Source organism: Salmo salar, chromosome 17, assembly GCF_965601325.2.
Source record: "Salmo salar chromosome 17, fSalSal1, whole genome shotgun sequence".
In the NCBI taxonomy this organism is placed as follows: Eukaryota; Metazoa; Chordata; class Actinopteri; order Salmoniformes; family Salmonidae; genus Salmo; species Salmo salar.
In genome coordinates, this window is record NC_138307.1 from 69,239,074 (window position 1) to 69,254,268 (window position 15,195).

Sequence of the window (15,195 nt, forward strand, 5' to 3'; positions counted from 1 at the left end):
ACACATGCGGGCAGACATACTGTAGAAGGACACACACATGCGGGCAGACATACTGTAGAAGGACACACACATGCGGGCAGACATACTGTAGAAGGACACACACACACACACATGCAGGCAGACATACTGTAGAAGGACACACACACACACATGCGGGCAGACATACTGTAGAAGGACACACACATGCGGGCAGACATACTGTAGAAGGACACACACACACACACATGCGGGCAGACATACTGTAGAAGGACACACACATGCGGGCAGACATACTGTAGAAGGACACACACACGCGGGCAGACATACTGTAGAAGGACACACACACACACATGCGGGCAGACATACTGTAGAAGGACACACATGCGGGCAGACATACTGTAGAAGGACACATACACACACATGCGGGCAGACATACTGTAGAAGGACACACACATGCAGGCAGACATACTGTAGAAGGACACACACACACACATGCGGGCAGACATACTGTAGAAGGACACACACATGCGGGCAGACATACTGTAGAAGGACACACACATGCGGGCAGACATACGGTAGAAGGACACACACATGCGGGCAGACATACGGTAGAAGGACACACACACACATGCAGGCAGACATACGGTAGAAGGACACACACATGCGGGCAGACATACTGTAGAAGGACACACACATGCGGGCAGACATACGGTAGAAGGACACACACATGCGGGCAGACATACTGTAGAAGGACACACACATGCGGGCAGACATACTGTAGAAGGACACACACATGCGGGCAGACATACGGTAGAAGGACACACACACACATGCAGGCAGACATACTGTAGAAGGACACACACATGCGGGCAGACATACTGTAGAAGGACACACACATGCGGGCAGACATACGGTAGAAGGACACACACATGCGGGCAGACATACTGTAGAAGGACACACACATGCGGGCAGACATACGGTAGAAGGACACACACATGCGGGCAGACATACTGTAGAAGGACACACACATGCGGGCAGACATACTGTAGAAGGACACACACAATAGGAATTAAGGGAGAAAGAAAAGGTGGACTACTGCGGAGAGTCAAGTATTTTGTTTGACAACAAGCCATTTTGAAATTCAAAAAGGGAAATATAGAAGATAGGGGGATAGAAACGCGTGAAACAGAGTTGCGGGTCTATTATGACCGTGTCTGGGTGGGAGGGGAGGTCATACGAGGCAGGAGCGGAGGCTGATAGACAAACCTTTGTGTTTAGATCATGGTGTAGTTGTCATTTCAACACTGCCTGCCCTGGGGTAAGGTAATACAGCTCTGTTCTGTTGCTGCGCTAACAAAAACAACTCAAAAAGGTATAGTCTAAAAAAAAACGTGGTTATTGAGAAATATCTTGGAAATGGCAATGATGAACACCCCGCTCACTCTCTCCCAACTGGCACTTTGGAGGAAAACAGGAAAGGATAAAGCAATTGCCTGCATTCAGGGCTATGATAACAAATCTGTACCTTGGAAGTGGTTTCCCTGTTTCCATCATTTATTCATGGAGTCGGGAGTGGATGGAATGGAAGGAAAAGGTGTCTGTACTATGATTCTAGACTAGAAAGAGAGAGGCTCTCTAGATTATGATTCTAGACCAGAAAGAGAGAGCCTCTCTGTTCAAAGAGCTAGCTAGAGGGAGATTAAACATACAGGGACATGTCTCCTGCCTTCCCTCTGTTTCTCACACACACACACACACACACACACACACACACACACACACACACACACACACACACACACACACACACACACACACACACACACACACACACACACACACACACACACACACACACACACACACACACACACACACACACACACACACACACACACACACACACACACATCTATACAAACCCACACCCACTCACCCACCCAGCTGTGGGTCCATATGTAGCTATAATGAAGCCTTTAGATGAAGCTGTGGATTAATGGAAGCATACGCGGTGTGCTTCACTGGAGAGACGATGTAATTAAGCTTCCTAAGCTCTGGGCATGTGTTTGTAATGAGGGAGACGGAAGGGCCCCATTCACACACACATACACGCACCCCCTGAGAGATACCGTTTGTTAAGGATATGTAACAGAATGTACCATCTCCCTCAGGTAAAGAGACAAAGAACAAACCGTCCACCATTCACAGCTAGTAGTACTACACTCCTGTCACTGCAGAGAAGTACAGCCCTTATTTATCATGGGAAACACAGCTAGTAGTACTACACTCCTGTCACTGCAGAGAAGTACAGCCCTTATTTATCATGGGAAACACAGCTAGTAGTACTACACTCCTGTCACTGCAGAGAAGTACAGCCCTTATTTATCATGGGAAACACAGCTAGTAGTACTACACTCCTGTCACTGCAGAGAAGTACAGCCCTTATTTATCATGGGAAACACAGCTAGTAGTACTACACTCCTGTCACTGCAGAGAAGTACAGCCCTTATTTATCATGGGAAACACAGCTAGTAGTACTACACTCCTGTCACTGCAGAGAAGTACAGCCCTTATTTATCATGGGAAACACAGCTAGTAGTACTACACTCCTGTCACTGCAGAGAAGTACAGCCCTTATTTATCATGGGAAACACAGCTAGTAGTACTACACTCCTGTCACTGCAGAGAAGTACAGCCCTTATTTATCATGGGAAACACAGCTAGTAGTACTACACTCCTGTCACTGCAGAGAAGTACAGCTCTTATTTATCATGGGAAACACAGCTAGTAGTACTACACTCCTGTCACTGCAGAGAAGTACAGCCCTTATTTATCATGGGAAACACAGCTAGTAGTACTACACTCCTGTCACTGCAGAGAAGTACAGCCCTTATTTATCATGGGAAACACAGCTAGTAGTACTACACTCCTGTCACTGCAGAGAAGTACAGCCCTTATTTATCATGGGAAACACAGCTAGTAGTACTACACTCCTGTCACTGCAGAGAAGTACAGCCCTTATTTATCATGGGAAACACAGCTAGTAGTACTACACTCCTGTCACTGCAGAGAAGTACAGCCCTTATTTATCATGGGAAACACAGCTAGTAGTACTACACTCCTGTCACTGCAGAGAAGTACAGCCCTTATTTATCATGGGAAACACAGCTAGTAGTACTACACTCCTGTCACTGCAGAGAAGTACAGCCCTTATTTATCATGGGAAACACAGCTAGTAGTACTACACTCCTGTCACTGCAGAGAAGTACAGCCCTTATCATGGGAAACACAGCTAGTAGTACTACACTCCTGTCACTGCAGAGAAGTACAGCCCTTATTTATCATGGGAAACACAGCTAGTAGTACTACAGTCCTGTCACTGCAGAGAAGTACAGCCCTTATTTATCATGGGAAACACAGCTAGTAGCTAGTAGATATTTTAACCTGCGTGTCGTGATCTCGTTTGGTGTGGGGGGACAAAATACATTTATGCACGATGACGCACGAGCACAGACGGTTTGGGTTCCGTGTAACTGTATGCAAACGTCCGACTTGAACTGTAGCAATCCACGGCCATCTGTCTGTAGGAGCTAACCATTTTCGTGAACGGGGTGGTGTACCTAATAAACTGTGTAGATTTTGTTAGATTTGATTATTGGAGCTCTAAATATCACACTCCAATCAACTATGCCAGCTGCACTATAAAACTGGCATCAGCCAATAGAGAAAGTGTGCTGGTGATGGTTGACTGTGTGAATGGATTACTGTATATCGAGGTGAGATCTTATGTCTAGTAGAGAAAAGACTGCTCTCTTTAAGTGTTGGATAATCCCTTGGCCAGGCTAACTCAACATCTCTCAATCTCTCTCTGTTCTACAGTCAGATTCATTTAAAAAAAAAGAGATTGAAAGTCTCTACATGTTTTTCTAATTATAATGTATTCCTTCAGAAATCACTGAATGGCTTCTACATACAGTGGTGTGATGATAACAGTGACTTTTCATCCAAGTCGATTTATTTAACTTTTCTAAATAATTTGATTCCTTGAATCTCTCTCTGCCATTCAGGTCCCTAGCAGTCTGCGGAACCCGAGCTAAGCATTGTGAAAGCAGAAATGAAAGGCAGAGAAATGTCATCTTCGTTTAATGCTGCCAGGCATTCAACCACCGGCCCAAATATTGGTTTATTATCTTTTTCACATCTGAGCTACCGAGGGGTAAGGACAAAAGTTGGCGGCTATTTGAAGCACATCTTTTTAAGGAAATGTTAATCTGGAATTTTCGAACGGGGCGATCATTTTGTGTATGGAGCCTGTATGCTAGGTTAGCATTGACTGGCGTTTCCTATCAAAATTGAAATCATACCTCGAGGCCTGCGAGGGAGGGTCGTTGAGATGTTTCACCTGTTCAATGCTAAACAGGTGACACTTAGCATTGCTGTGACTCACCTTAAAGTTTGCTCGAAATGCAATCATGGAAATTGTGACATATGACCGATTATGCAGGATCTGAAAATAATTCTCTCTCTCGGAACCTCTCCTCCTTTCAACGACCTCTCTCTCTTCCACCATGCCTCTCACTTCCATTTTACACACAGGCAATGTCTCGGAGGAACGGGGTTTGAAAAAAACGATGAAACAAGCAGGCAAACAGTGCTGTCAGGCGCCGCTGATTGAAACCACAAGGTCATCGCAGAGCGAGGGAGCAAGGGGAGAGAAACCAGACAGAAGAAAAGCTGTGGAACAGTGAGACTCTCCAGGGACTCACTCTCCAATCTCCCCCTCGCTGTCTGTCTGTCTATGTGTGTGTGTGTGTGTGTGTGTGCGTGTGCGTGTGTACCTGGCCAGCGCAGGACTCTGTTATAGTGTTGGGCTTGAGGTGCAACGGGGCGCTCTTTGTTTTGGCACCTCCCTTGTTCTACTCCTTCCCAGCTCTGTACCTCTCCACACCCCTCCCTCCCTCCTGCCCTCCCTTACCTTGTAGTTCTCCACTCTTGCTGTACAGCTCTCTCCTCTGTTCCCTCAGGTAGGCACTCATGCTGATGGCGTGAGACGACGACTCAAACCTGGAAGAGAGTAACACACTTTCACTCTAGCCTGGTCCCAGATGTGTTTGTGCCGTCACTCTAGCCTGGTCCCAGATGTGTTTGTGCCGTCACTCTAGCCTGGTCCCAGATGTGTTTGTGCCGTCACTCTAGCCTGGTCCCAGATGTGTTTGTGCCGTCACTCTAGCCTGGTCCCAGATGTGTTTGTGCCGTCACTCTAGCCTGGTCCCAGATGTGTTTGTGCCGTCACTCTAGCCTGGTCCCAGATGTGTTTGTGCCGTCACTCTAGCCTGGTCCCAGATGTGTTTGTGCCGTCACTCTAGCCTGGTCCCAGATGTGTTTGTGCCGTCACTCTAGCCTGGTCCCAGATGTTTTTGTGCGGTCACTCTAGCCTGGTCCCAGATGTTTTTGTGCGGTCACTCTAGCCTGGTCCCAGATCTGTTTGGGCTGTCTCTCTAGCCTGGTCCCAGATCTGTTTGGGCTGTCTCTCTAGCCTGGTCCCAGATCTGTTTGGGCTGTCTCTCTAGCCTGGTCCCAGATCTGTTTGGGCTGTCTCTCTAGCCTGATCCCAGATCTGTTTGGGCTGTCTCTCTAGCCTGCAACAGCCTGAATCAGCACACTAACACTATAGACATCCCTACTGCACACTAACACTATAGACATCCCTACTGCACACTAACACTATAGACATCCCTACTGTACACTAACACTATAGACATCCCTACTGCACACTAACACTATAGACATCCCTACTGCACACTAATACTAATGACATCCCTACTGCACACTAACACTATAGACATCCCTACTGCACACTAACACTATAGACATCCCTACTGCACACTAACACTATAGACATCCTTACTGCACACTAACACTATAGACATCCCTACTGCACACTAATACTAATGACATCCCTACTGCACACTAACACTATAGACATCCCTACTTCACACTAACACTATAGACATCCCTACTGCACACTAACACTATAGACATCCCTACTGCACACTAACACTATAGACATCCCTACTGCACACTAACACTATAGACATCCCTACTGCACACTAATACTAATGACATCCCTACTGCACACTAACACTATAGACATCCCTACTGTACACTAACACTATAGACATCCCTACTGCACACTAACACTATAGACATCCTTACTGCACACTAACACTATAGACATCCCTACTGCACACTAACACTATAGACATCCCTACTGCACACTAATACTATAGACATCCCTACTGTACACTAACACTATAGACATCCCTACTGCACACTAACACTATAGACATCCTTACTGCACACTAACACTATAGACATCCTTACTGCACACTAACACTATAGACATCCCTACTGCACACTAACACTATAGACATCCCTACTGCACACTAACACTATAGACATCCCTACTGCACACTAACACTATAGACATCCCTACTGCACACTAACACTAATGACATCCCTACTGCACACAAACACTATAGACATCCCTACTGCACACTAACACTATAGACATTCCTACTGCACACTAACACTATAGACATCCCTACTGCACACTAACACTATAGACATCCCTACTGCACACTAACACTATAGACATCCCTACTGCACACTAACACTAATGACATCCCTACTGCACACTAACACTATAGACATCCCTACTGCACACTAATACTATAGACATCCCTACTGTACACTAACACTATAGACATCCCTACTGCACACTAACACTATAGACATCCTTACTGCACACTAACACTATAGACATCCTTACTGCACACTAACACTATAGACATCCCTACTGCACACTAACACTATAGACATCCCTACTGCACACTAACACTATAGACATCCCTACTGCACACTAACACTATAGACATCCCTACTGCACACTAACACTATATGACATCCCTACTGCACACTAACACTATAGACATCCCTACTGCACACTAACACTATAGACATCCCTACTGCACACTAACACTATAGACATCCCTACTGCACACTAACACTAATGACATCCCTACTGCACACTAACACTATAGACATCCCTACTGCACACTAACACTATAGACATCCCTACTGCACACTAACACTATAGACATCCCTACTGCACACTAACACTATAGACATCCCTACTGTACACTAACACTATAGACATCCCTACTGCACACTAACACTATAGACATCCCTACTGCACACTAACACTATAGACATCCCTACTGCACACTAACACTATAGACATCCCTACTGCACACTAACACTATAGACATCCCTACTGCACACTAACACTATAGACATCCCTACTGCACACTAATACTATAGACATCCCTACTGTACACTAACACTATAGACATCCCTACTGCACACTAACACTATAGACATCCTTACTGCACACTAACACTATAGACATCCCTACTGCACACTAACACTATAGACATCCCTACTGCACACTAACACTATAGACATCCCTACTGCACACTAACACTATAGACATCCCTACTGCACACTAACACTATAGACATCCCTACTGCACACTAACACTATAGACATCCCTACTGCACACTAACTAGACATCCCTACTGCACACTAACACTATAGACATCCCTACTGCACACTAACACTATAGACATCCCTACTGCACACTAACACTATAGACATCCCTACTGCACACTAACACTATAGACATCCCTACTGCACACTAACACTATAGACATCCTTACTGCACACTAACACTATAGACATCCCTACTGCACACTAACACTATAGACATCCCTACTGCACACTAACACTATAGACATCCCTACTGCACACTAACACTATAGACATCCCTACTGCACACTAACACTATAGACATCCCTACTGCACACTACATGACATCCCTACTGCACACTAACACTATAGACATCCCTACTGCACACTAACACTATAGACATCCCTACTGCACACTAACACTATAGACATCCCTACTGCACACTAACACTAATGACATCCCTACTGCACACTAACACTATAGACATCCCTACTGCACACTAACACTATAGACATCCCTACTGTACACTAACACTATAGACATCCCTACTGCACACTAACACTATAGACATCCCTACTGCACACTAACACTATAGACATCCCTACTGCACACTAACACTATAGACATCCCTACTGCACACTAACACTATAGACATCCCTACTGCACACTAACACTATAGACATCCCTACTGCACACTAACACTATAGACATCCTTACTGCACACTAACACTATAGACATCCCTACTGCACACTAACACTATAGACCTCCCTACTGCACACTAACACTATAGACATCCCTACTGCACACTAACACTATAGACATCCCTACTGTACACTAACACTATAGACATCCCTACTGCACACTAACACTATAGACATCCCTACTGCACACTAACACTATAGACATCCCTACTGCACACTAACACTATAGACATCCCTACTGCACACTAACACTATAGACATCCCTACTGCACACTAACACTATAGACATCCCTACTGCACACTAACACTATAGACATCCCTACTGTACACTAACACTATAGACATCCCTACTGCACACTAACACTATAGACATCCCTACTGCACACTAACACTATAGACATCCCTACTGCACACTAACACTATAGACATCCCTACTGCACACTAACACTATAGACATCCTTACTGCACACTAACACTATAGACATCCCTACTGCACACTAACACTATAGACATCCCTACTGCACACTAACACTATAGACATCCCTACTGCACACTAACACTATAGACATCCCTACTGCACACTAACACTATAGACATCCCTACTGCACACTAACACTATAGACATCCCTACTGCACACTAACACTATAGACATCCTTACTGCACACTAACACTATAGACATCCCTACTGCACACTAACACTATAGACATCCCTACTGTACACTAATACTTATGACATCCCTACTGTACACTAATACTTATGACATCCCTACTGCACACTAACACTATAGACATCCCTACTGCACACTAACACTATAGACATCCCTACTGCACACTAACACTATAGACCTCCCTACTGCACACTAACACTATAGACATCCCTACTGCACACTAACACTATAGACATCCCTACTGTACACTAACACTATAGACCTCCCTACTGCACACTAACACTATAGACATCCCTACTGCACACTAACACTATAGACATCCCTACTGCACACTAACACTATAGACATCCCTACTGCACACTAACACTATAGACATCCCTACTGTACACTAACACTATAGACATCCCTACTGTACACTAACACTATAGACATCCCTACTGCACACTAATACTAATGACATCCCTACTGCACACTAACACTATAGACATCCCTACTGCACACTAATACTAATGACATCCCTACTGCACACTAACACTATAGACATCCCTACTGCACACTAACACTATAGACATCCCTACTGCACACTAACACTATAGACATCCCTACTGCACACTAATACTAATGACATCCCTACTGTACACTAACACTATAGACATCCCTACTGCACACTAACACTATAGACATCCCTACTGCACACTAACACTATAGACATCCCTACTGCACACTAACACTATAGACATCCTTACTGCACACTAACACTATAGACATCCCTACTGCACACTAACACTATAGACATCCCTACTGCACACTAACACTATAGACATCCCTACTGTACACTAACACTATAGACATCCTTACTGCACACTAACACTATAGACATCCCTACTGCACACTAACACTATAGACATCCCTACTGCACACTAACACTATAGACATCCCTACTGCACACTAACACTATAGACATCCCTACTGCACACTAACACTATAGACATCCCTACTGCACACTAACACTATAGACATCCCTACTGCACACTAACACTATAGACATCCCTACTGCACACTAACACTATAGACATCCCTACTGCACACTAACACTATAGACATCCCTACTGTACACTAACACTATAGACATCCCTACTGCACACTAACACTATAGACATCCCTACTGCACACTAACACTATAGACATCCCTACTGCACACTAACACTATAGACATCCCTACTGCACACTAACACTATAGACATCCCTACTGCACACTAACACTATAGACATCCCTACTGTACACTAACACTATAGACATCCCTACTGCACACTAACACTATAGACATCCCTACTGCACACTAACACTATAGACATCCCTACTGCACACTAACACTATAGACCTCCCTACTGCACACTAATACTATAGACATCCCTACTGCACACTAACACTATAGACCTCCCTACTGCACACTAACACTATAGACATCCCTACTGCACACTAACACTATAGACCTCCCTACTGCACACTAACACTATAGACATCCCTACTGCACACTAACACTATAGACATCCCTACTGCACACTAACACTATAGACATCCCTACTGCACACTAACACTATAGACATCCCTACTGCACACTAACACTATAGACATCCCTACTGTACACTAACACTATAGACATCCCTACTGCACACTAACACTATAGACATCCCTACTGCACACTAACACTATAGACATCCCTACTGCACACTAACACTATAGACATCCCTACTGCACACTAACACTATAGACATCCTTACTGCACACTAACACTATAGACATCCCTACTGCACACTAACACTATAGACATCCCTACTGCACACTAACACTATAGACATCCCTACTGCACACTAACACTATAGACATCCCTACTGCACACTAACACTATAGACATCCCTACTGCACACTAACACTATAGACATCCCTACTGCACACTAACACTATAGACATCCCTACTGCACACTAACACTATAGACATCCCTACTGCACACTAATACTATAGACATCCCTACTGTACACTAATACTTATGACATCCCTACTGCACACTAACACTATAGACATCCCTACTGCACACTAACACTATAGACATCCCTACTGCACACTAACACTATAGACATCCCTACTGCACACTAACACTATAGACATCCCTACTGCACACTAACACTATAGACATCCCTACTGCACACTAACACTATAGACATCCCTACTGCACACTAACACTATAGACCTCCCTACTGCACACTAACACTATAGACATCCCTACTGCACACTAACACTATAGACATCCCTACTGCACACTAACACTATAGACATCCCTACTGCACACTAACACTATAGACATCCCTACTGCACACTAACACTATAGACATCCCTACTGCACACTAACACTATAGACATCCCTACTGCACACTAACACTATAGACATCCCTACTGCACACTAATACTATAGACATCCCTACTGCACACTAACACTATAGACATCCCTACTGCACACTAACACTATAGACATCCCTACTGCACACTAACACTATAGACATCCCTACTGCACACTAACACTATAGACATCCCTACTGCACACTAACACTATAGACATCCCTACTGCACACTAACACTATAGACATCCCTACTGCACACTAACACTATAGACATCCCTACTGCACACTAATACTATAGACATCCCTACTGCACACTAACACTATAGACATCCCTACTGCACACTAACACTATAGACATCCCTACTGCACACTAACACTATAGACATCCCTACTGCACACTAACACTATAGACATCCCTACTGCACACTAACACTATAGACATCCCTACTGCACACTAACACTATAGACATCCCTACTGCACACTAACACTATAGACATCCCTACTGCACACTAACACTATAGACATCCCTACTGCACACTAACCTGGTTCTGTTAGGGTTCTGAAGTGTAGGGGCCATCTTCCCCCTTTCCTTGACTAAAAAAGCACTTTCAAAGGACATTCTCCATCAAGCATGTTTTATAGTACAGGAGTAGGCTTAATCTAGGTCTGGTAAAACTGGCCCTCAATGCTCAAGTTTTTTAGCCTGTCTGTGTCTTACTTGAAGAGGGACTGCTTGGCACGTTGGGGTTTCTTCTTGGCGAAGAAGGCTGCGAACTCGCTGCCAGTGCTGGCGTAGGTGAGCTGGGCAGAGGGCTCGGCAGCACTTTTAGTGTTCTTCACATCCAGGTAGTCCATCAACAGAACCTAGAGAACATTGACATTTTAGTAATTTAGCAATTATGTACTTAGATTTAGCAGACGCTCTGGGAGCGACTTCCAATAAACGCATTCCACTAAGTTAAGTAAAACAATACATATTACATGTCATCAATGACAACTCACTGACAGAGGGCTCAAGTTCTTTGTTTTCCAAGTTAGGATTCATCCAACGGATTGGAGTATAGAGCAACAGTCATCACTGTGAGTGGTGACAATCTAGGCTCATCTACGATCCTCCAAGAACACCACACAACTAACATACATATTATGATGTCAGTTCATGTATGTCATAGCATTATGTCATATAATACATTGAACATAAGGAATTATGTTGTCAGCAGAACAATGATCTATAACTGATTATGTCATCGAGGTTAACACAGCAATCCACGAAAGAGTTCCGGCGAGTCATCAAAATATCACATCCCCCATTTCTAAGTCCGTCTGCATATTTAAAACCCGCTCCATCCATGTCTCATCAACGATCATAAATACCTTATACAGATGTAACAACAACCCCAGACTGACAGATATTGAAGATGTCGGGTAAGAAAGTTAACTTTCCTCATTGTCTTCCCCCAGTATCTCCCCATCTCTCTCTCTCTCCCCGGGACTACATATGTTCTGAATTAGCCTCCCATTCCTAATGGCTTCATCATTTAGCAGGGCCATTTAGCCCGTGTCGTTGTAATTCTGACCCGCGTAGCGTCGTGGCGGGGCGGCCTAAAGTGGGGTGAGAGTAATGCTGGAGCAGATGGAAATACAGTCGACCTGTAATGATGTCATTACTGCTGGAGAGAAGACCCCCATCACCACAGAGGGAAGACTTCAGCACACACACTAGTGTGAGCAAACTGGCATGGACACACACACACACACACTAGTGTGAGCAAACTGGCATGGACACAGACACACACACACCACACACACTAGTGTGAGCAAACTGGCATGGACACACAGCCCCACACTAGTGTGAGCAAACTGGCATGGACACACAGACACACACACACTAGTGTGAGCAAACTGGCATGGACACACACACACTAGTGTGAGCAAACTGGCATGGACACACAGACACTAGTGTGAGCAAACTGGCATGGACACACAGACACACACACACTAGTGTGAGCAAACTGGCATGGACACACACACACTAGTGTGAGCAAACTGGCATGGACACACACACAACTAGTGTGAGCAAACTGGCATGGACACACAGACACTACTGTGAGCAAACTGGCATGGACACACAGACACACACACACTAGTGTGAGCAAACTGGCATGGACACACAGACACACACACCACTAGTGTGAGCAAACTGGCATGGACACACACAGACACACACACACTAGTGTGAGCAAACTGGCATGGACACACAGACACACACACACACACACACACACTAGTGTGAGCAAACTGGCATGGACACACACAGACACACACACACTAGTGTGAGCAAACTGGCATGGACACACAGACACACACACACACACACACACTAGTGTGAGCAAACTGGCATGGACACACAGGACACACACACACACTAGTGTGAGCAAACTGGCATGGACACACAGACACACACACACACTAGTGTGAGCAAACTGGCATGGACACGACACACACACTAGTGTGAGCAAACTGGCATGGACACACACACACTAGTGTGAGCAAACTGCCATGGACACACAGACACACACACACACTAGTGTGAGCAAACTGGCATGGACACACAGACACACACACACACTAGTGTGAGCAAACTGGCATGGACACACAGACACACACACACACTAGTGTGAGCAAACTGGCATGGACACACACACACACTAGTGTGAGCAAACTGGCATGGACACACACACACTAGTGTGAGCAAACTGCCATGGACACACAGACACACACACACACTAGTGTGAGCAAACTGGCATGGACACACACACACACTAGTGTGAGCAAACTGGCATGGACACACACACACTAGTGTGAGCAAACTGCCATGGACACACACACACTAGTGTGAGCAAACTGGCATGGACACACAGACACACACACACACACACACACACTAGTGTGAGCAAACTGGCATGGACACACAGACACACACACACTAGTGTGAGCAAACTGGCATGGACACACACACACTAGTGTGAGCAAACTGGCATGGACCACAGACACACACACACACACCTACCCGCCCCTCTCCCGACAACACACACGCCGACCCACTACACAGACACACTTTTTCCCTTCTCTCCCCCTCTGGAAGCCATCACTCAGGCCCCCCTGCCACCCCTGCCCTCCAGCAACACCATGCAAGCCTAGCAGAGAGCGCTAATCCTGTCAGCGTATTAATTACTAATGACCATGTGATCTGCTGATGGAGCGTGGCCCACTACCTAACCCGGGAGACTTAATTAAATGCTGGCGTTAGGCTGATGAAGGGGCTCCGACCCTAATATATTGCATTAGAGGGAGTAAACTTGAAGCAATTAACCACACTAATAGGACAGACGGATGTACAGACAGACAGACGGCCGGATGGGCAGACGGACAGAGGGAGAGGGTATGAACAGGACAGATGGGAGAGGGTATGAACAGGACAGATGACAGAGGGAGAGGGTATGAACAGGACAGATGAGAGAGGGAGAGGGTATGAACAGGACAGATGAGAGAGGGTATAAACAGGACAGATGAGAGAGGGTATGAACAGGACAGATGGGAGAGGGTATGAACAGGACAGATGGGAGAGGGTATGAACAGGACAGATGGGAGAGGGAGAGGGTATGAACAGGACAGATGAGAGAGGGAGAGGGTATGCACAGGACAGATGAGAGAGGGAGAGGGTATGCACAGGACAGATGAGAGAGGGTATAAACAGGACAGATGAGAGAGGGTATGAACAGGACGATGGGAGAGGGAGAGGGTAGGAACAGGACAGATGAGCAGAGGGAGAGGGTATGAACAGGACAGATGACA

General features: G+C 45.4%; 1 protein-coding gene across 1 annotated transcript in view; it reads right to left on the minus strand.

The window, feature by feature from the left end:
• LOC106609610 (exocyst complex component 4) overlaps positions 1-15,195 on the minus strand; it is a 343,805-nt gene that overhangs the window by 235,660 nt on the left and 92,950 nt on the right. Inside the window, exons 8-9 of the mRNA XM_045700059.2 lie at positions 12,059-12,204; positions 4,955-5,043 (exon numbers count right to left, since the gene is read on the minus strand). Coding sequence (XP_045556015.2) covers positions 4,955-5,043; positions 12,059-12,204 — 235 coding nt within the window. The remainder of the gene's footprint in view (positions 1-4,954; positions 5,044-12,058; positions 12,205-15,195) is intronic.